Genomic DNA, 24,860 nt, shown 5'->3' with positions numbered 1-24,860 from the left:
GACACCTAGTATGATAGGCAAACTTAAACAATTATAGCACAGTGATTTTTCTCCACGCATAAACTCACAGAAACCTAAAACCATTTTGCTCTCTACTATTTATACAAGTATCACTCGTATAGAAATTAGGTTTTCTAAAAGATAAATAAGTTAACTTAACTTATCTTTAAACACGGTTTTATGTAAATCAAGTGGAATAAAATATTTTCCAGAAAATAAGATTAAAAAGATATTTGTTAAAAAGATTTATCTTTTTAACAAACTGATTTAAAGAAAATATTCTTTTTAGAAAATCTCTTCCTAAAATCTATCTTTTATAATTTTCCGTATTATTTTATTTACCAAGCCAACTTGTCACGCTTCTAATAAATTTCGTGCACTAACCTACTTATCATATTAACAATAATCTAGAAGATAAAAACCTTAACTAAATATAATTGCTGCGCCGCGCTTTTAATCAGGTAGATTACTTGGGCTCCAAGCTTATTAAGTTCCACCAAAGAACTTAAGCTTGTTGTCTTCAAGTTCCTGTTAGGGAACGTTCCTGTTAGGGAACTTAGTTCTTGTTAGAGAACTAATTCTTGTTAGAGAATTCTTCTTCTGATTTGTTTAACTTCTTTAATAAAGATCTTTTCATGTCTTCTTAGTTCCAGCTACTTCTTCCATCACCACGATCAACTTCACCTAAACTAATCAAACACTTAAAAACCTTTGTTAGTTGAGTTTACTTTAGTTTAAGTTCCTCATCATCAAAACCTTTATGCTTCAACATTTTCCCTTTCTCCCTCAGCCTGATGGGCAGGTCAATTTGCCTGACTGGGTACACGATTCCTCTCCCAAAACCAACGAGAGGGTGGGAGACGATGCCAACCAGTTGGTTGGCGACCTTACATTCAATAACCACTGGATCGTCGTGTGGCGACAGACCTTTCCCCCACCTCGTTCGGTGATGACGACCTATTGGAAGGTTCTGTTGGCAGACGCCTGCTCCTCATCAACAGCATTGAATGTAAGGTAGTGCAGGCGGCCTGTATAATGGCTAGGACGCAAACTGAGCCGAATTAATTACATTAGGACCCGTGTGGAAGGAAGGACCGCTTGACGGAGTTCCATGTATAGATTGTGAATTCCTTACTAAGGTATTCTTGAAGCTATGTGGGTAAGTCAATGTAGAAGCCTACTTGGACAGTTGTTGATTCTTCTTTTTCTCGATGTAAACCCTCGAGCATCAGACAAAGTCTTTTTACAGTCGCCTGGCTAAACATGCCGGATGGCTTTTCTCTTTGTCGTTTTGGGGAAACAGAACATAGAAAGATCAATCGAGGTTTGAGCCTTCTCCTTGTTTGTACGGTAGGGAGTAGGCTGTCGATCTTAAACTAACTAAGCTCTCTCAGATTGAGCTGGTTTTTTTGCCAACTGCTCTTTACTAGGAGCAAGCGTCTTTTTGGTGATCAAGTCCTTGATTTCACCCTTGAAACTAGTCAACAATTTCATGATCTCATCTCGGGTGACTAGGGCAGATCCTGTCGTCTAAGTCTGAACAGACGGCTATCCAGGGGGCTTGTTGGTACCCACCTGGTCATTGTTGCGTTCTAATTTGTCCTTGGGACAACTGCATTAAGAGATGAGTGACCCATCAGGAGCCACATAGGATTTGACTACCTAATTGTTGTTAGAGTCATGGTCTATAAAGACCTCTCCATCAACCGGAGGCCAATTGGTTTTTGGAGGTGGTAAAGGTTCATGTGAAACCATCTTTGAGGTACTCTCCCCCATAGACGACGCTAAATGTTTTGGGGTTTTTTATGTCCCTTGGGAGAGTTACACCTCACAGACTAGATCCAAGCCGCCTGTACTTACAAAACAACGGAACTTTGGGTGTTCGGAGGTGTGCCTCCGACGGTTAAGTTAATACATAATCGGAGTCAAAACGTGCAGAAAATATTTATCCACTCGGATTCCGAGATCAGTTGTTTTCTCTATTTTTGAGAATAATAAATGTTGTAATGATTATAAAAGTTAGGTGCCCCAATAATTGGGATAATCTCCCTATTTATAGGGTCCTAGAAAGGTGTGCCATGCTCTAGGGTTTGATGACCTAGGAATTTGGGCTACGCCATTTTGCGGCTACCTCGGGAATTAGGCCTTAAAGGCTGCCAATTCCTAAGGGCTTAGCTTCTTGACACATGTTATTCCATGTGAGGTCAACTTGGAGACCTTTTCTACTAACACAAGTCGAGCTCTCATTGGGCCATGTGGCGGGGTAGAAATACCCAAATCACCTTGTGCTTAGTCTGGCGTGGAATTTTTTTTTATGCAATGTAAAGATCATATGCAAGGAAATAAATACTCATTTTTTTAAAGGGAAAAAAGAAAAACCTATGGAATAAATCTAAGAAAGGCAAAGGATGCCTATGCTAGACTTATTAAGGGGAGGGGAAATCAAAATGGAAAAGGGAGAAAAAATATCATGGAATCTTATCGTTGAAGCCCACCTCGTGTCTTGCACTTATTATCACTTTGTCTTCTTGCCAGTTGGAGGGAATGGGAGATTGTTTGCATCAATGAGATCTTGAATACGATTTTGTAGCTTGCAACATTGCTTTAATGGTACTTGCAATAGAAGTCTGGGTTCCATTCAGGTGTTCTCCTTTCAAGAAAAGGATCTTGCATAGGCCCAATTGGATTGATGAGTCTCTTAGCAAGGAGTCAATCAAGGGAAATATTGTAGCTCATCCTAATTAGAGTAAACTTTCTTTCTGGTTCTTTGGCCTTTAAAGTGTTTTTATCGATGCAACTTCCATTTTTACATGAAGAAGCGGAAGAAGGATTGTCTTTCTTCCTGCTCTTTCCATCATTGTTATTGATTTTGATATTCTTGTCGCTCGAAGGAACACGAAGGCAATTTGAATTAATAAGGTATTGAATTCAATCTTTGAGGGTGAAGCAATTTTCAGTGGTGTGACCATGGCCTCTATGATATTTGTAATAGGAGCTTGGATCCCAATTGGGAGATCGTTTCTCATGTACTGGATTTTGGATTGGACCAATGGGATAAATGAGACCTCGACCATGAAAATAGTCGAAAGCTTCATTATAAGTCATTCCTATTGGTACGTGTGTATTCGTCAATGGTCTATTTTTCCCGTGGCTTAGGAGCATTGAGTTTTTCTTTGTGTTCTTGACGAGAAAAAGAAGAAGAAAGGTGGTCGATATTTTCTTTCTTCCAGTCCTGGTGATGATATCATTGTTTGATGCTGACATCCGATTTGTTAAGCCTTCCACCATATTCAAGAGCATGGCAATGACATCCTGCAGTTTGTGAACGTCTTCTTTTAGACTAGTTGAGTTTTCCTTGGTATCATCACAAAAAACTCCTTCATCCTCCTTAATCATGGTCACTTCATCGATAGAGGTTATATAGACTGCCTCGATCATGAGCTCACCTACAGGTGTAATAAGGAGAGAAGGATCAAAGGATATTTGATCTTTCGCGATGGCTAGAATCTCAACTGTTTTATTGTCATTGATCAGGTCTTGAATAGATTCTTTGAGTTTCCAGCACTCCTTAGCATTGGGACCCCTTCCCTAGTGTTATTTGCAGTGTTTATTAGGATCCCACTTAGGTGGTCTTGCTTTTGGAACTAGGTCTTTGATTCCTATGGGCATGACTAGGATTTTGTGGTGTAGCTTTTCAAAGGTTGTCTCGTAACACATACCAAGTGGAGTTAACACCCTTTTGGACCTTTGCATTTGTTGTTTAGAGGTGTTTGTAGCATGTACTTTATTAATGGGAGAGGAAGAAAAAGGATGGTCGTTCTTCTTTTCTTTCGCATTATCAACTTTTAAAAGGTCATCTTCAATATCAATGCCTATGTTGTAAACATCTTTGAAGGTGTTTAAATTACAATGATATTTCAAGTGCTTTTGGTATTTGTCTTGGAGATTCTTAATGAACATCCTCACATATTCTTTTTCACTGGGGACCTCGACCATTTTAGCAAAAGTTTCCCTCCACTTAATAAAAATAAAGGTGAACCCTTCGTTTTCTTTTTGCTTCAACATCTTGAGTTCTCTATGGTCAGTTTCCACTTGGATATTGCACTTGTACCTTTCTATAAAAGCTTTCTATAAAAGTGTTTGTAATGGTTTCCCAAGAAAAATCTTCTCCTTGTCTTGGGGAAAAAAACCATTGTTGACAAATGGTTTCAAGAGATAGTGAGAACAATGAAGGGAAGACCTTCTTATCAATTGCCTTAATCTTCATTATTGTCTCGAAATCTCTAAAGAAAAAGTAAGGGTTATCAGTTGGTTTGAACTTAGGGATGTCGTTGGCATTAAACTTCTGCAAAAGAAGTTCCTTGTCCACTAAAACCCGTTGTGAGCTAATTCCTTGATACTTATAATCGTTGGAAATTTTTTTTAAGGCTTTCTTCCATGCGCTCGAGCTGTTGTTGCTTACTAGGATCGTTGACTTAAAGAACGAGAGTCTTCAACATCTCAGTCAGACTGTTCTTGTTTTTCCTTAACTCATCAACTTCTTGTTGGGAACCCATTAGTACAAACTTTTTCCTGTGTCTGATGGGTTTATCGAAGAGTAGAACTTAAACGAATGTGTTGTCCTTAAATAAGCGCCCTTCTCTCCTTGACTAAGTGTTGTGGAAAGGGAAGTCATGAGTACATATTGTTAATTGTTTGACTCAAACTCGATTCAACATGCATATATGAGGAAGGATCATGGATTATAAGGGGAATGATATATATGGAGAAAGCATTTGGAGAGTGGGAAGATTATGTAGATGGGGAGACATGGAGGAAATTAGATATAGAGTGGACCTCCAACTCAAATGACGAAAAAAGACGACTCATTCATGCATGGACCTAAGACATGGTCATGGTGTGAAAAGAAAAGGTGTGTACAAAGTGTGTGCTAAGACTTTTGATTGAAAGTGATAAGTTTAAGACTCGTGTCATGACCATGTGAGTAGACTATGTGACTCGACTCGGACAAAGATTAAGTTAAGACCTCATGCATATACATTAAACTGGATAGGCTGTAGTATTTCAGCCATAACTTTTGATTTGTGACTCTGACTAGGACGAAACCAACGGCTAATGAATGATAAAACTCGGGGCTAAACCAATGCCTAATGACTCTGACTAGGACAAAACCAACGCCTAATGAATTACTACTACATGTAGTATTATGCAATCTTGTTGTTAATTCAAGTTACACTATGAATAATTCAACAGTTGGCAAAGTGATTGCTAGTCAGCTAATATATAGCTCAACCATGCTAAACACAACGACTAATTATTGTTAGCCATATAGAGTTTTTAGAAATTCTAGAATAGACCAGTTATTGTGCACCCAACCAGCCATCTAATATAGAGTTTTTAGAAATTCTAGAGTGCACCCAACCATCTAATATGTCATTTGAAATGTGATTATATCATTCGAAATATGATTATATCATTTGAAAAATGATTGCATCATCCAGAAACTGATTGTATAAATGTATTATTCAAAAAGTGAATTTCTCATTAAAAAAAAGTATCAAACAGTAATTATATCATTCGTAAGATAATTATATCTATCATTTAACTAAACTGTTTAAAATACGACTATATCATTCAAAATATGACTCACAAAAAGTTAATTATATTATCAATGTTAAAAGAGTTTCTTCGTCAGTGTTATAGGGGTTATTCGGTCAGTATTACAAGCGTTATTTGGTCATTGTTATAGGAGTTACTTTGTTATTTTATAAGTTGCCACACAATAAGGTCAATCACAAACAAGACGGGCTGCACAATAATACCCATTTATTGCATCTAAAAACTAAAAGAGGTAATTTCTCCGTTCCCTCTTGCTTTGACATTTGGAATTATGCGCGATAATTACAAATTTAATTAAAAAAAATGAATATTATACATGTGAGGTAAATAAAGAAGGAAGAAAGTAGAAGAGAGATGAGAGAGAAAGTAATACGTAGTAGTACAATTATAAAAGGTATAATTGCACATGAAAAGTGAAGAGCAATTGAGTATTTAAATTCTAAAGCAAGAATAAGGAAGAGTAAGGTCATGTTCTCTTCACCTTATTTTTGCTTAACTGACATTATTTTTACTAAAAAAAAATTATATTTGCTGGATTTAAATTATTTTTACTGAAGTTAAATTAATTTTACTGAACTGAAATTATTTTTGCTGAACCGAAAATATTTTTACTGATTTTCTATTATAATTCTTCTTTTAAAAAAACTAAATTTTACTGAACTGAACTTATTTTTACTTAACTTATTTCTATTGAACTTGAATTATTTTTACTTAATATTATTTTTTAAAGGTGAAGAGAACATGACCTAAGTTTGTTCAAAATTAATGAATAAAAACAAAATACTCTATTTAAAAAAATAATAAATAAATAAATTCCTAAATGAAAACGTAAAGAACATATATAGAAACGGAGAGAATAATATTTATTTTTTGAGATAGAAATATAGCAAGTGTGGTACCCAAATGAAACGCAAGATGAGGAACATGGTTAGCAATCTAATAAAATTTGTTTTATGTAGTCAACCCCATTTTTGGAATTAAGGTTGTGATTATTTTAGTATTTGAAGCTGACACACTTCATCAATACTAAAGCAAAAGCCCAATAGATTTCCCTGTATAGCCGAAATCTCAGATACACTTTATTACTAAGTATTTGCAAATATATATTTTTTTTTATAAAAGGTAAAAATATTTCATTTATTAAAAGTCATACGGTATCTACAATAGATATTCGACGTTAAGAAATACATAAGATATTGAATCAAATAAAATTTTCCTTCATAAAATCTACGATGGTCGAGTATATCTTGCACTGTGGAAAATCTCCCGCTTATATCGTTGAAAAATACAACCTTGTTGGAGAGACAATCTAACGATCCTTTGTACTCCTCCGTTTTTAAATACTTGCTCCATTTCTATTTTTTGCACTATTCATTTATCCTACTATGACTAATGTTTATGATTTATACATAAGAAAAAATATAGTTGTGTGGGTACTTGTTGGAATCATCTCAATAAATAGATTATTAATTTTTCAATCGTTAGAAGTTATACCTATTGATAGTTAAAGATATTAGTGATCAAAGATTAGCATCGGCATGCGTGTCCAAGAGAATTGGAGCAAGTATTTAAAAACGGAGGGAGTAGTCATCGGGATGTTTTCCTTCTAATTCATCTGTCTGTATTCAAAAACTTGATAAGTTTTTCACCAACGAAATAATTTCACGACAATCCATTAGATCTAATAACATGGATTCAAAACTAAGAAATTTCTCCCACGAAAAGAGGAGATAAACCTAGTCTTTCAAATGAGGTCGAAAAACTCTTGTTTTTCAAAGGAGATCGAAAACTCTTTCTTTCGAGGGAGAAAAGTTCCTCCTAAAAGTTGATTTCCTACATATAAACCTATTTTTTAATCACTTTAATTCTTTGTTACATAAATTAAGTTGATTTCCATTAAATGTTATAATTATTTCCTCATCCATGTTTTAATCACTTTGACTCTTTGTTACATAAATTAAGTTGATTTCCATTATGCATATCCCAATCACTCTCAAAATTATAATACCAATTAGATTATTAAAAATAAATAGATAAATAAAATTTAAAACAAATCCATTTTGTACATAATAGTGTTGCACAAATTATAGGAAAATTTATAGGGTGGGAGCCTAATTAACGGAGAATATTATGTACTACGAAGTACTAAGTAATATAAAGTAGTTAGTGTAGATATATGTAATTGTTAGCATGAGATAATAAATAATAAAAAAAGTAGTATAAGTAGAATTGGTCGGAGAGAGAATTAATATTACAGTATTGAGTTCTTACAAAAAAAAAAAAAAAGAATTATTGCAATTATTATGAAACGAACATATTAAAAAAGTGTTATGATTAATACAAAACGGAGGGAGTACAAATTTAGACGAATTTAACAAATCCTACATATAAACCTATTTTTTTTCTTTCCGTATAAAGTACTATATAATGTCATAAGAAAGAGTATGTATAATGTCAAAACTTTAATGTTACAAGTAAAATTGGAGGAATAGATCGGTATAATAGAGTAACTAAATATATTTGTATTATGATATAAATTATGTAGTAAATTTTTTTTTTTTTGAATTTAGTCTAATATATTGCAAGAGATTACCCTAGGCCTGAGGTCCTTTTACTTATGCAAGGAGAAGGCCCAAGGCAAAGCAGGTTGTTGATGCTTGAGGATGAGCTGGACACAGTTTCTTATGCTTGAGGGCAGGAGTGTCATTTTGGAAATAAGTTTGTTATTATGTTTAGCTGTAATAATTGGGTTTGTTATGGATAATTAAGATTATAGATACTGTTAAGGGGATAGGGGGAAGGTATCTAGAAAATTATTGCTAAGTTGCTTGGGAGAGAACCTTCCTCTCGAAAGAAGGCCATTGTATTGTGATTGATCTGATTGCAGTACAAATATTTGGGTTTGCTATTCTTTTATCTTTGATTAGCTTGAATTCTCTCTGTTTTTCATACTAAATCCTAGCAAATTTGGTATTAGAGCAGTGACAATTCTTGCCGGAGAAGACAATGGCTTGTCCAAACCATGGACAGAGGCTGGATTTGCTGGAACAGGAAATTGTTGGGCTGCCCTCGCGCGTTACTCGAGAAATTTCCACATCCATGGCAGCCTTCAAAAGGGATTTATCCGACCAGATAATTGCTGGACAGGAGAAAATCTGATCGGAGGCGCGCTCCACTCTAGCAACTGGGCCGCAATCGGTGGAACCCGGCGGTTACCAATGGGATAACCCATTTTCTTCGCAACCTCACTTGGATCATGGTGATGGTGGATTCCAGGCGGGTCAGTCTAATTGGAAGTTAAGAATGCTTGACTTGCCAAGTTTTGATGGAGTGAACCCTGATGGATGGATTCTCAGAGCTAAACGGTTCTTCCATTTCTACTGGTTGTCGGAGGAAGACCATCTGGAGGCGGCGATTGTCACTCTTGACGAAGATGCTCTGCTCTGGTATCAGTGGGAGAATAGGAGACATACCGTGGCAAGTTGGGAAACCTTGAAGAAGCTCCTTCTCCGCCAATTCAGATCCACCGCGACGGGGTCGGTCCATGAGTAGTGGCTCGCTCATCAGCAAACCGGCAAGGTGGCTGAGTATTGTCGCCGGTTTATCAAACTTTTGGCCCAGATTGATGGAGTTCCAAAAGAAATCTCGAAGGGGCAGTATATAAATAGCCTGAAGGAGGATATTCGGGTCAAGGTCCGAATCCAAAACCCGCCCACGCCGGATCTTGCCATGGACCTCTCTAAGCGGATCAAGGAGAAGATTAAACTAAGACCAAAGCCCAAAGCCCACATTACACCCTTGCCCAGTTGGAGAACCTAGTACCAAAATACATGACCCAACCCTAATACCTCCCTAACCTTGAACCCAAACGCTTCCCAAACCACAAGGCAACATCACAACCAAATCAACCCAACCAAGCATTACACCAACCGCTTTCCTAACCCAAAACCCACCGGAGAATTGCGCCGGTTGACCGAAAAGGAGCTGCAACAGAAACGAGAGCAGGCTCTCTATTTCTGTTGCGACGGGAAATGGGAACTGAACCACCGCTGTCAGCACCGCGGCTTGAGTGTGTTGCTGACGGTGGATGATGAGGACGGAGAAGACATTGGCGAGCTTTCCGTGGATAAAACCACCCTAGAACCACCTATCACCCCGTCTACCCTCACGGATTCGCCACCCCTTATGGATACCCAGGTCTCACTGAGCTCAGTATTGGGTCTCACCAGCCCGACGACCATGCTTTTGGCTGGAGTAATTAATGGAAGCTCTGTGGTGGCGATGGTCGACCTGGGAGCGACTCATAACTTCATTTCTTCCACCGCCGCGTAAAAATTACAGGTAACACTGATCTACCCTAAGAATTTTGGAGTTACTTTGGGTACGGGAGAAATTGTTCAAGGAGAGGGGGAGTGTAAGGGGGTAGTGCTGGACCTCCAAGGGGTGACAACTGTTGAGGATTTCCTCATATTACCCCTAGACATCATCCTTAGCATTCAGTGGTTAGAAAAATTGGGTAATACAACCACTAATTGGAAAACTCAGACGCTTAAGTTCCAAGTGGGAGGTGAACCGTGACCTTAAAAGGGGACCCACAGCTGGGAAGGACGGGAATCTCGCTTAAAGCTATGTTAAAGAATTTTCAGAAAGAGGGACATGGGTACTTGCTTGAATTCAATTGAATGGAGCAAGTGGAGAAAGTTGAAGCACCCTTGGTTCTAGTAGCTTTCCAGCCTTTGGTGCAGGAATTTCATCAGGTTTTTGATATGCCTCAGGGGTTGCCACCGCAACGACAAATAGAACATGCTATTGTACTTCGCAGTGGCGCTGACCCGATCAGCGTCAGGCCCTACAGGTACCCTCAGTCTCAGAAAGATGAGATTGAAAAGTTGGTGACGGATATGTTAAGTGCTGGCATCATACGATCCTCTACAAGCGCCTATTCGAGTCCGGTGCTTTAAGTTAAGAAAAAAGATGGCTCATGGCGTTTCTGTGTGGATTACAAGGCTTTGAATAAAGAGACAATCTCGGATAAATTTTCTATTCCAATCATCGAAGAGCTATTGGATGAGTTGGGAGGCACGTCCATCTTTACAAAACTCGACCTAAAATCGGGATATCACCAAATTAGGGTGAAGGCTGAGGATGTGCACAAGACTGCCTTTAGGACCCACGAGGGTCACTATGAATTCTTGGTTATGCCCTTTGGGCTAACCAACGCGCCAGCCACTTTTCAGTCCTTAATGAACGAGGTCTTCCGACCATTTCTCCGGAAATTCGTCCTGGTATTTTTTGATGACATTCTCGTGTACAACACTTCTAAGGAGTCCCTTTTGCATCATCTCCGACAGGTTGTGGAAACTATAGCTACACACGAATTGTATGCTAATTACAAGAAGTGTGAGATAGGCAAAACTCGAGTGGCATATCTCGGGCATATGATTTCTGCAGATGGGGTTAAGGTGGATGCCACAAAAATACAAGCCATGGTAGATTAGCCTCCTCCTTTGAATTTGAGGGAGTTGAGAGGTTTTCTTGGTCTCACGGGATATTACCGCAAATTCATCAAGGGCTATGCTCTCATAGCTAGGCCTCTCACTGATCAGCTTGGTAAAGATAATTTTTGTTGGACAAGGGAAGCTACTGTCGCCTTAGAAACTGGGGGTAATAGAAAGGAAAAGAGAGATGGGCACATAGAACCAGTTTTAAATGTACCACTAAAAGCTTGTATAATATCATTGAATATGTAGTGATAATATTTTTACACGTAGTTAGTACCACTAAATGAATATACAATACCATTAAATGAATTTATAGTACCTCTGAATGTTCAATGATACTATTTGATCATCTAGTGATACTATAAATCACCTAGTGGTACACTCTAAATCTAGCACATGGGGGTGAGAGAAAGGAGGATAGAGATGGATAAGTGGGGATCATTTTTAAATGTACCATTGAAAGCTTAGATAATATCATTGACTATGTAGTGATATTATATCTACACATAGTGAGTACTGCTGAATAAATATATAATACCACTACATATATACATAATACCACTGAATGTTCAATGATACTACTTGATCATCCGGTGATACAATTGATAACCCAATGGTATTATTCTAAATTCAGAAATGCATTTACGTGAAATAACCCCAACACCCCTCCTTATGTATTTATTCATACATCACAAACCTCCCTTTGGAAGGTCTCTACTCTCCACAAAGTTTTAACAAATTTTACCTTGCAAAAATTTAAAAGAATGGCTCCTAAATTGCAGGACTCTGCTTTGTATCCAAACAACAAAAAGTGCGATGCAGTATTCAAAAGAAAAAAGAAAAAAGCTAAGTCAAATCAGCAACCCTCAGCTCCTGCCTCTTCCTCCGTTTTTATCAATCAATTCAACACAGAACACTCCTTAGCTGGGCTCGGGTGGAACAAGTTTCAGACTACGCATCCACTCGCAGAAGCTTGGATCATCGAAGTGAATAAAACTGCTTTTCAACTTAGCTCTTTGGTCTGAGTTCAACGTTCGAAGCTGTGGGAATCTTGCTTCCTGCATCCAGTGTTCAAGAATCACAAATTTATGAACATAAGAGGGTAAAGGTAAACGGTCATAACTACAATAGTACAATGTAAATCTATTCAGGAGTATAATTATTGAAGCGTGTCGCACGGTTAATCTTTAACAGTATAAATCACTTCAAGGATGCTAAGGTAAGAAAGACAAGGTGAAGGCACACACATCACGTACTTCAGAATGTGACACGCATCACAGATATTCGTTTTTCAGAAGGCCTTTTGGATCCTTCAGACTTCATTTTTTGCCACATTAACTCACTCAAAATTCCATAACTATCATTAATCGTTCACATTCTCCATCTTTATACAAATATGCTTTAATTAGGAATTCTTACTTGAAGATGCCGTCATTAAGGGTAGACCTTTGAAAGTCTTTCAAAGTGGCTCACCCTCATGATTGCAGGAGGGTGAGTAAAGTTGGAAAAGTTCAAATTTTAACTTGCTAGATTTAGAAAGTAACTTGGTATGAACTTATTTAGCATATTATAATTTTGGGACGAAGTGAATATTGTTGATGAGTAGTAGTTTTGAAGAAGCATTAGCAACAGAAGGGAGTGAGAAAAACCTAAAAAATTAAACAGAATGAAGTGGGGAGTGCCTACCTGTTCATAAGCTGGATCCTTGTGAGCAGGTATTAATCGGGAAACAAAATAACGAGCTTGAGAAGTTCCTTCCTGTGGAGGATAAATATATGTTAGCATTTCACCTTATCTCTATAGGTGGGAGGGAGATCTAGAAGAGTAAAAACTGAAAAGAAGTGAAGATCAGAAGCAGAAGAGAAAATGTAACCTTAAATGCAAGGATACGTGGAGCTGGAAACCTTGATTCACTAAGCTCCTCTGCCAGTGTTCTACAAGCTGCTAAGGCTGCAGCACAGTTTATCTCTTGAGCAGAAAGCTCAGCACCCTGGAAATAAAAATTAAACAGGACAATATTTATTAGGAAGCTACTGACAAGGATGTGTGTTATGTAAATTATGAATTATCCGGGGGAGGGGGGGAGGGGGGAGAGGGATAATATATTATAAAAGCAGGCAGTAGCATTCAGCAGGACATGAACAAAAGTCACCAAGAGAGAGAGAGAGAGAGAGATGCCTGTGCCACAGTCTGCAAAGGTCATAAGCAAGTAGGTAGATTCAACAAAAATGAATGAATTGCACGAGGGAAATTGAATATAACCCAAAACATACCCACCACTCCTCCCTCATCTTCCAAAACAAAGTAAAATAAGACACCTCAAATGGAAAAGAATACAAAAAAATTCTCATTGTACCCAATCCAAAATAAAAGTTGTTTAGGTCAATACCTTTTTATCCAAAATTTAAGCCATTCAACATTACTACAGCAATATAAAATCCAATTTTACTATATCAATACAAAATTCTACATGTTCAGTTAAATGAAGGAAGTATTAAAGTGGTAATTCAAATGAAGTTTCAATGTCCATGCAATGTTATTTCCTAGGAAATGCCAAAATATGTTTGTTTGGACGTAGGACTTTTGATTTCCCATGAGAGATTCCACTGCCATGGGGTAAGGGATCTAGGTAAGTAAAATCTTCCATTTTGTGGGAAGTAGAACTCCCTATGTTATTGTAATTTGTAACAAAACAAGTGTACAATACATCTATTACCTAGGAAAATCAATTATTTGCCAACCAAAAGACAACTATGTCATTTTATTAATCTCAATAATATATTAATAGCTAGTAGCTACCCTACAATAAATAAAAAAAATAAAAATATAAAAAGGAATTCTAACTAGAATTAATTTTTGATAAGTATGACCTGTTTATTTGGTAGTAAATAATACGAGATTCACATTTGTGCTCTCTAGCTAGCAATAAAATGCTTTCATTTTTAGCCATACTCCTCGAACAAAATTCTCTAGTATACAGCACGAACATGTGAAGGCTAAAATTATGCTAAACATACCTCTCAAGGGCTTATCTTACAGTAAAGCACCAGTGAAGAAAGTGAAAAACTTACCAACCAAATGAAGATATCTGTTCCATGATCTAGAACAACAGCGGTATCTGACTGCATGGATAGATCATAAGCTGGCAGCTCCTCAAAGGTGCCTCCTTCCCTATTCATTAAACATCGAGGCGCCACCATTCGCAAAGAAAGATCAAAAGATGCATTTAGAAATAGATTTCTCAACACAGATCTCTCATCTTCATGACCAACGATGCTTCCCAGCAGCAGACCTCTTCTAAGATGGAACAAGTGCTCTGGCAACGAAGAAAGCTCTTTTGGGAACTTATAGAGCTTAGATTTTGGAACTTGTGAACCAAACTTCAAAGCTATATCTTTCACTCTTTCATCTATTGTAGAACGCAAGCTAACTGCCTCAGGCGCAGATTTAGCTCGCAAAAGAGTCTTCTTGGCAATAAGAACTGCAGCGACGTCATCTTGAACACTGTCAAGATAGGCTGACACACTATCAACAGTAGGCAATCTTATTGTGATAACCCTAGTAATATCAGCTGCGTAAACATTTGAATATTGCATAGAAAATTGAAAGTATACATGTTCGTGTTTTATGTCTCTTTTGGTGTCCATGAAAACTGAAAAGCTTTGTGTTTCTTCCACACTTAGCATCTGAACCGAGACAGAAGCATTATTTTTAAAATTTTCATGTGAATCCAAGTGAGCTTCCTCACCTGGACCAACAACTTGAGTGACAAGAAAGTCCTCGGGAACACGTATCTCAAGCAAACCATGGGAACCTGCTGCCCTACTAGATGCCCTCTGCAAATTAACACCAAAAACCTCCCCAAAGTCGTCATGAAGGATAAGAACACCACCAGAGGCTCTTGAGAGCGGCTGCAGAACAGGAACTCTGACAGGGCACGTTCCAGCACAGAAAATATCTACAACAGTTTGCTGTCTATGAGCCTCCTGACCCAAGTGTTCCATCCACTTCATTGCAGTTTTTTCAAGATAAGGATAGTTTGGGTGGCTAAATGAATGTGGAAGTGCTCCAGGACCAAATGTATTAGGTCCACCAGCACAAACTAATAGCCTACTCTTACCCCCTGGCCTTTTCACCACTCCTCGGGACAAATCAGCAGATGGCCCTTGTATAATTGCCAGAGCAACTTCCACTGCGGTACACAAGCAGCGGTCTCTAGCAGTCTCAGCAATGTTGGCCTTGAAGGGCCTGAATGAGGAAAATATGGTGTGTGCTACAGGAAGCGAAGCATGCACAGGAGACAAGTATACACCAGTCCCATAAATTAGTGCTCTTAAACTTTCCTCACTAGGTGACTTATCCCCTGATAGCACATCAGCAGATGCAGTAGAATCCTCAGAAAAATCATATACAGATACTGTTCGACCATATGAAACGATACCTATTCTAGTTGTTGGCGGGAGTGAGTCAACAAAAGCATGAAGAGAACTTTGCAAATGCTGAAGGTGTGGTTCATCTAAACATTCATCAATGACAAGGATAATGGGAGCAGAGGTTCTCGAATCCGAAACAGGAACAAAACCTGATAATCGGCTTCCAGTTTGGACATAATCAACCACAAAAGAGGATAATTCAGGAAAGCTACGCAACTCTGCCTTGCTCGATGCTACATATTCACCGTCACTCCCATTCAAGTTACGACAAACAATACATTGCCACTGCCCTGAAGTCGGTATAACATTACAATACGGATTTGGATAAGCACCACAACTTTGGCAACGATGAGAATCACGCTGAATTACTTGAGGACCTTGGGGAACCTCTCTTCCAGGCGAAACCACTACTCCAAACCCCAAACTTGGGACATTTGCTTGCTTTTTCTGCTTCAATATCTGCCATAAACCAAAATGACAACACTAACATCAAGAAAACAACCAAATGCTATACCTCGACCAACAGTCAAGAACAAAGTATAGATGGCAATTAGATTAGTTTGTTAAAGACATTCGAGGACCTGATATAGACTGCTATAATATGCACAATGAAAGCACCCAAACCTCGAAACAAACTAAAACAACAAGAAGTTGTACTTGTATTAAATTAGCCTGTTAAAGTCATTCGAGGACTCGAGATAGACTACCATTACACGTACAATGACAGATCAAATAGCACCCAAACCTCGAAACAATCGAAAACAAACAAAAGTAGTAATAAAGCTTGAAAATTTCAGGAAAAAAAAATCAAACAGATCAAAACAAATACCAATTCAATTACAATGCACCAATACAAGAAAACAGAAATCAATCAAGAAAGAAAAAGAGGGAAGAAAGAAATTACCTTGTGAGCAGAAAAGTGAACAAGGGGAGCAATGGATTCAAAGGGTGAAAGAGAAGAATGATCAAAAGAAACATTTTGAGAAGAATAACTTGGAGGAGAAGAAGGGGGTAAAGTAGAAGAAGGAAAAGACGGGGTTGTTGTAATTGGAGGTGGGAAAGCAACCGCAACCGGTTGCGGCGAAGCAGGGGATGTTCGGAACGGCACTGCAGCCGGTCTCAGCGGCGAGGTGAACACGGGCGGCCCGGGCGGTGTACTCAATTGCGGCGAATTCGCAGACGAAGACGACGCAGTCCCTGCCTGATGCTGCTGCACCATTAATGTGGGAGGAAATCTTGGTGGTGTAGCTAATAATTTCTCTGATTTGGGAGCTGATTCTGGTAAAGTCGCCATTGTTGGATGCTTAATTTCAGCAATTACAGCCAAAATTATTAACAAGAAGTGAACCCCTTTTGGAGGAGATTTCGCATTCGCCCCTTTATTCTGAATCGAAAAAGGTTAAGCATTAAGCAGTTTGTTCGAATTAGATCGGAGTATTCTGAATTTTGGATCAGGAAGAACCTTAATTTTTCAAAATTTGATGGGTGAAATTATGATAATCATCCAAGATCTTGTTGTATTGGAGATCAGATGCTTAATTGGGAAAATCCGATCTCAATTGAAGTAAATGTTGGGCGATCAAACCGAAATTGAGTGTAACTTTGAATAAAATGGGAAAATTGTAATAATCATGATAATAATGGAAACTTGGGAAGAATTGAATTGAAGGGCTGCTTGTGAAGCTCTGTAGTGAGAACCGGGAAACTATGGAAGGAGAAGTCAGCCAAGTGGTGTAAAGAAAGTCAAGGGAACTTAAAAATGGTGAAAGACATAAAATCACAAGTTTGTGAAGTGGATCAAAACCTTGTCTGTCTATAGTTGATGTCTTGACTCTTGAGGAGTGATTTGCTAGTTGGGCGTGGGGCTTTATGGGCTGGGTCATGGTGTAATACCCCGATTTCTAGAAACTATATACTGTGGCTAATTGCCTAGTTTGGAGGTCAATTGACCACAATTGATATAAATATTAGGAAAAATTACAAATAATAATACTTCCTCCGTTTTTTTAATATTGCACCACTTATCTTTTAAGGAAGTTTCACATTTATTGCACCATATTCATTTTAGGAAAAGAAATTTATGTGTTCACACTATAAATACCTACTATACCCTTGCTTTTCAACCCGTACTTTTATTTTGTGCATACAATCACATGGGCAACTTGGTATTTCTACCTTTCTCTCTCATCCTTTTTTCCACTTATCAAAAAATTTGTGTCAAACCCTTATGGTGCAATAATAAAAGAACGGAGGAAGTACAACATTTGGCAGTTTCTTTTTAAATAATACAATCTTTGAATTACATTTTAATATTACAAATTTTGGGGGTGTCCACTTTTAACAGGCAAAAATCGGTTGGTACTCTGTTTTTACCATGTCATGTGTCGTGTTTTATTGATTTAGTCCATTTAACTTGTATGAAACCCGTGCAATTTCACTGTTTTAAAAGTTCAAATACTAAATTTTATAAAATTTAAATAGTAATTAAATTAATTCACAATATTGAAAACTTATACAGCATTATAGATCGCAATAAATGCAACCATTAATCACAATAATTACTTGATATTTTCAATTTATTGTTTTGCAAAAATAAAGACATACTAAAGATATGAATGGTTTATGGGCTTTATATATTTAGGTTATATTATACCTTTTAATCAGAATGATTTATATATGTTTATTTACATGTCTCATAATATATTACTAGGGATGGCAGTGGATCCGGACCCGACCTGGATCCGTGGATCCAGATCCGATTTCAAACTTTTGGACCTATCGGATCCGTGTCGAATCTGGGACCTGCTGAAAAAAGGATCTGGACCTGTCGGACCCCTAGACCCAGACCCAAAACCGTTTACCCGTTTTTTTAATTTTCCTATTAAAAAATCTCTAAAACTTTTTGTTTCTTTATTTAAAATGTTGATGATGTTAGTACTGATAAAAATCGGTCCTTTTAAAAGACGAATTTTAGATGCTCATATCGGATACATCATTGTTGTTTTTTCACTTGCTCATTTGTAACATCGTACTTTTTTGTTGTTTAAAATTTAATTTTAAAATATAAGTATATAAGTTGGTTATTTATTTTGTGTTTATAGATTAGTTGTATAACTTTAATTTAGGTTGAACTTAATAACCCGACAAAAGTTTGAAATGTATTTTTTTACCCAAACATTACATTTATTGCAAAAACTAGGCAAGATATATTAGAATCGTTTTGGACTCGAATCCAGAACCGGATCCATTGGACCCATCGAATATGGATCCGGGTCTCCATTTCCAAGACCCAACGGATCTGAGTCGGATCTGGATCCTTGTTCCAAAAACGGATTTAGATCGGGTCCATCTGGACCCGGTCCAGATTCGACCCGTTGCCATCCCTATGTATTACCCATTATGTGTATATATATTTAAATCAAACTAGTAAAACATACTCTCTTTGTCCCATCAGGTTGTCATATTTTTAAAAAAATCCAAAATACAAACGTCCAAACTATACATCACAAATTTTTGTATGCGGTCTGATGTACCATGCAGCAGGGATTACTTGAGTTACTCGGTTAGGGGTTGTAGACACCCAAATGTGTCTCTCCAAAACCAAACCCGGTGATGAATACCTTTTGCGTCGAATCATAACGAATAAAGTGAAAGTGTGGAAAGTCTAGTGTTGCGATTAGTTTTTATTAAAATTCTCTTATTTCTGTTTTCGAAAACCTATTCTATTTTATGAAAATAGCCAATCCAGTTTATTTTGGTACATGACAAGGGTCCAATAATAGTGTAGTTGGATAGGGATCGAAAAGTGTTTTCCAACGATATATTATAAGCCCAATTCCGATGAATAATGAGGAAGTTATGGCCAAAATACTAAGTTGGGCCCGATTTGGTGTTTATACACGGCCCAATGATCTAGAGGAGGGCCTTTATGAATCAAAACCTTTTGTGTGCCCCGGGTGTACAGTAATTTATTGTACATCAGCAATTCTCACACGTGTGCCACTAATAAATTCATTATCCCCAATACTCTGTATTATTCTCTCTCCTCTCTCTCTTCCAACAAACTACCAAATTTACGACCACATTCAACCTCAAATTACAATAAGGTTGTTGTTAGGATGATCTCTCATAGAGTTTCGCTTCCTTTGATCTATATTTCTCAGTCTGCAATTGATTTTTCGTTTTATCAAATTTCGAACCCTAACATTCTTAAATTTTTTTTTTGGTGCTACATTCTTAAATTGTGATATTTCGCTCTCAAATTTTTCTGATTTAGGTTTCTAATTGATATTCCGATCAAATTTCCGAGCCTTCATAACTTTGGATTTAGAGAACGAGTGATGTATCAGTCGAAAAATCAGGTATTTATTTCCATTTTAAAATCAAATTTTCATTTTTATGTATAAAAATTACCCTTTTTACCCACAAAAGTTACCCTTTTTATCTATAAAAGTTACCCTTTTACCCACAAAAGTTACCCTTTTTATGTATAAAAGTTACCCTTTTATCTATAAAAGTTACCCTTTTTACCCACAAAAGTTACCCTTTTCGTGCATAAAAGTTACATTTTCTACCCACAAAAGTTACCCTTTTTACCCACAAAAGTTACCCTTTTTACCCTCAAAAGTTACCATTTTTATCTATAAAAGTTACCCTTTTTACCCACAAAAGTTACCCTTTTCGTGCATAAAAGTTACCTTTTCTACCCACAAAAGGTACCCTTTTTATACATAAAAGTTACCCTTTTACCCATGGAAGGTACCCTTTTCATGCATAAAAGTTACCCTTTTTTTTTCTTCTGCTTCCTTTGCAACGTTTCTTCTTTCCTCAGCTTCTTTTTCTTTGCAATTGCAGCCTTTTTTCAATTGCATTAACATAATCAACATTTTGAAAAAATCATGAAAAAATTAATAAAACACACCTTCATCTTATGACGACTTCTTTGTACTCTTCTTCTTCACCATTGTAGAATTAAATAAAAAACAAAGAACCAAAACAAAATAAAAAAACCTAAAAATCGAAGAATCAAAACAACTAAAACAAACAAAAATCTCATAAAATTAAGTAAACAAACTTAAATTTGCAAATAACAACTTCATAAGTGAAAGAGAAGAGAGATAATCGTTGTTGAAGAAACATAAACCAGGTTGAATAGAGATAGAATTGCCAATTGAGGAAGAAAGAAGAGAGAGAAATAAGAGAGAGAAAGAACTTCCTGAATGAATGAGAAAGAGAGAGAAAATATTGGTTTTTATTTGTAGGCAATGAAGCTTGGCATGTGTGAATCAAGATCGAAACAAAATTGTTTATGTTTAGAGAGCCGATTTACACTAATTTAGTGTAAATCGAATGTTATTAAACATTTGTGTATATGAATTATCATTCCTAATGCAATTAGGATTGATTATAATCTTCTAGAAGGTTCTTTTGAATCCTAATGTGATTAGGATTGATAATTAAATTTTATGAGTTTTATTTGGAATAAAAGAAGTGTTTTAAATGAAATTATGATTTTACCCCTCATACGGACTTTTGCGATTTAATTTTGTTAAAAAACTAGAAAACTTGTGGGAAAATCTCCTACAGCGCCGAACGCCAGGCTGTCGCCTAGCGACAGACTTGTCGCGCGGCGACAGACCCTGTCGCGCCGACAACGACGTGTTTTATTCCTTTTCAAACTCCGATTCTTTTTTTTTCTAATCCGGACTATTTTCATTATAAATAGCGTCCTTAGACGTCCATTTTTAATCACCAACTCTCATCAAGAATTTCTTGATTTTCTCTCTCTCTTTTTCTAAACCAACCTTTTTACAAACAAAATTCCACATTCACAAGATCACACACCTAGCATAATTCGAAGTTGCCTTCGCCCTAGACGTGAAAGGTTTGGTATTTCTGAGGGTTTGGTCCCAAATCCCTATTTCAACTATTTAATTTAATTGTTTAATTTTATATTTTCCTTGAACTTACTAACGTGTGTATTTTGTATATGGGACTAACAAATTGAAATATAGAGAGTATTATCTTATTTGTAATTATGACTATATATTGTAGTCGGACTATAATTATGTAGTCATAATCTAACAAATATAGTTATACAATAAATATAGTAAAGAACGAACTATAATTATGACTACAAGCTGGGTTATATTCGAGGAACTGATTTCGTAAGTATATATTTTATAAAATAATCTAATATCTATTTTTACATATTTTTCTATATGAATATATTATATTAGATTATTTTGTAAAGTTATTATGTAAATATAATGAATATATTACACTATATTTTTCCTTGCAAGAATTATTTTTTTTAGTTATATGAATATACATATTTATAGTATATTGCGATATCACAATTTTACTTGATATATTTAGAGGTGGAAAAATGAGCGGGAAAATTTTTAAGCATAGAGTGACACGTGACAAGGTGTAACTTGAGTTCCCTATGTTTTAGTATAGTTATAAATTTGATTTTTTTTGAATTTATTTAATTTTGTTCATTTTTAAAATATAAAAATAATAAAAAATTACTTTTATTATTATAATCAATATAAAAAAAATAAAAATTAAACAAAAAAACCACCACCCCTACCACCATCTTCCCCAACATCCATGATCCTGCCACCATTCCCTCTCCCCCCCCCCCTTACATAGCTTCCCTCTCCCCCAGCCCAAAAACCGATCGACCGACCACCGCAGCCACGATCCACCTCTTTCCAACCACCGCAGCCCCCCTCTCCCCTCTCCTCATACAAACGAAACCGCAAGCAACCTTTGCCTTCCCAGACAACCACAACCTAGAAACGAACCCCTCCCCAATTTTTCGACCCCCATAAACCCTATTCCCTACCCAAAACCACCAAAATCCGTTTTAACTAGAAATCCCAAAACCTTAGAAAATGGGCTCTGGGTTAATCGACTTTTCTAGGTTAAACAAGTTTACGGTGGGGGTTTTGGTTTATGAGGTGCGAGAATGGGTGTTATTTATAGGGTCAGCCGGCGATAGGGAAGTTTGATCACTGGCGGCTGGCCGCCAGGGTGGGGAAGGGGAGTTGTCGATGGTTGATTATTGAAAAAGAAAATTTATTTGTTAAATATAAGATAATTTAAAACTCAATTAGAATTTAATTAAAATTAAATAACTTTGACAATATAAAATCAAAAATATTAAGACCAATTACATGACAACACGTGTCATGGGTAACTTGTTTAACAAGTTATAAGTTTTTATGCTTGTTAAAAATGGACACCTCCAAAGGTTGTAATATTAATTATTAAGGTATAATCCAAATGTTGTACTATTAAAAAAAAAACCGGCCAATGGTTGTATTATTATTTACAATTTTTCCTAAAGGTGATCATGTTTGTAATATATCTATAAAATTCTAAAATGAAAATTCATGGGTTGGTTTGTATTTCTATAATAACATCTTTTCATTTAATTCCATTTGAGTCCTTTATTATTATTTTTTTGGTAGTATATGTGGAAGTATTTTCATTTGATTTGTAGATAAGTATCACTTTCTTTGTTCTTGTCCATTTAACATGGTAAATTTATTACGTTTGTCAACACAATACATCAATTTAATCACCTAAATTATAAATTCGTAATAAGTAAAAATCATAAAATAATTAATTTTATAATAGAACTTATTGAGATGGTTCAAACAAGATCTCATATAATTATGTTTTTTGTTAAGTATGAATTTTAGAAGATCATCAAATGTAAATATGTGAATAGTGCAAAAGTTAAACTAGGTCAAGTATGTGAAAAATAACAAAGAGTGCCTGTTTACAGATAGCTATAGGTATAGCATAAACTGGAAACTCAATGCGTTGGCTTTTTTTGGTTTTTAATCGGATATATAAACATACTATATCCTTCGTTCTTTTTAAATTACAACGTTTGAGAATATTTTTTAAAACAAATTTTTGAGATTTTATATTCCGAATTATTTATACACGTTCCTTTGACTGTAATTTGTATTTTATACATACGTTATAAAAAATATATACTCATGTGAGGTTTGCCTAGAATTCTACACTAAAGTACAAAAAGAAAATCAATGGTTGGAATTAAATGTTATAATTATTTCCTCATCCATGTTTTAATCACTTTGACTCTTTGTTACATAAATTAAGTTGATTTCCATTATGCATATCCCAATCACTCTCAAAATTATAATACCAATTAGATTATTAAAAATAAATAGATAAATAAAATTTAAAACAAATCCATTTTGTACATAATAGTGTTGCACAAATTATAGGAAAATTTATAGGGTGGGAGCCTAATTAACGGAGAATATTATGTACTACGAAGTACTAAGTAATATAAAGTAGTTAGTGTAGATATATGTAATTGTTAGCATGAGATAATAAATAATAAAAAAAGTAGTATAAGTAGAGTTGGTCGGAGAGAGAATTAATATTACAGTATTGAGTTCTTACAAAAAAAAAAAGAATTATTGCAATTATTATGAAACGAACATATTAAAAAAGTGTTATGATTAATACAAAACGGAGGGAGTACAAATTTAGACGAATTTAACAAATCCTACATATAAACCTATTTTTTTTCTTTCCGTATAAAGTACTATATAATGTCATAAGAAAGAGTATGTATAATGTCAAAACTTTAATGTTACAAGTAAAATTGGAGGAATAGATCGGTATAATAGAGTAACTAAATATATTTGTATTATGATATAAATTATGTAGTAAATTTTTTTTTTTTTTGAATTTAGTCTAATATATTGCAAGAGATTACCCTAGGCCTGAGGTCCTTTTACTTATGCAAGGAGAAGGCCCAAGGCAAAGCAGGTTGTTGATGCTTGAGGATGAGCTGGACACAGTTTCTTATGCTTGAGGGCAGGAGTGTCATTTTGGAAATAAGTTTGTTATTATGTTTAGCTGTAATAATTGGGTTTGTTATGGATAATTAAGATTATAGATACTGTTAAGGGGATAGGGGGAAGGTATCTAGAAAATTATTGCTAAGTTGCTTGGGAGAGAACCTTCCTCTCGAAAGAAGGCCATTGTATTGTGATTGATCTGATTGCAGTACAAATATTTGGGTTTGCTATTCTTTTATCTTTGATTAGCTTGAATTCTCTCTGTTTTTCATACTAAATCCTAGCAAATTTGGTATTAGAGCAGTGACAATTCTTGCCGGAGAAGACAATGGCTTGTCCGAACCATGGACAGAGGCTGGATTTGCTGGAACAGGAAATTGTTGGGCTGCCCTCGCGCGTTACTCGAGAAATTTCCACATCCATGGCAGCCTTCAAAAGGGATTTATCCG

The 24,860-nt window shown here is 36.1% G+C and overlaps 1 protein-coding gene across 1 annotated transcript; it reads right to left on the bottom strand.

Annotated features, from left to right (window-relative positions):
- Window positions 1-11,634: 11,634 nt before the first annotated feature.
- Window positions 11,635-17,395, bottom strand: LOC110684571 (protein transport protein SEC23-1-like). The gene is made up of 5 exons (XM_021861014.1): window positions 16,458-17,395; window positions 14,192-16,012; window positions 12,994-13,110; window positions 12,807-12,878; window positions 11,635-12,178 (listed from the first exon to the last, which is right to left on the bottom strand). Exons 1-5 carry the CDS (start codon window positions 16,845-16,847, stop codon window positions 12,041-12,043), a joined length of 2,538 nt encoding a protein of 845 aa, XP_021716706.1. The 5' UTR covers window positions 16,848-17,395; the 3' UTR covers window positions 11,635-12,040.
- Between the last annotated feature and the right edge of the window lie 7,465 nt (window positions 17,396-24,860).

The sequence above is a fragment of the Chenopodium quinoa genome, unplaced genomic scaffold (assembly GCF_001683475.1).
Source record: "Chenopodium quinoa cultivar QQ74 unplaced genomic scaffold, ASM168347v1, whole genome shotgun sequence".
NCBI lineage: Eukaryota > Viridiplantae > Streptophyta > Magnoliopsida > Caryophyllales > Amaranthaceae > Chenopodium > Chenopodium quinoa.
Note: the sequence above shows the minus strand (reverse complement) of the source record. Positions and strands in the feature narration are given on the sequence as shown.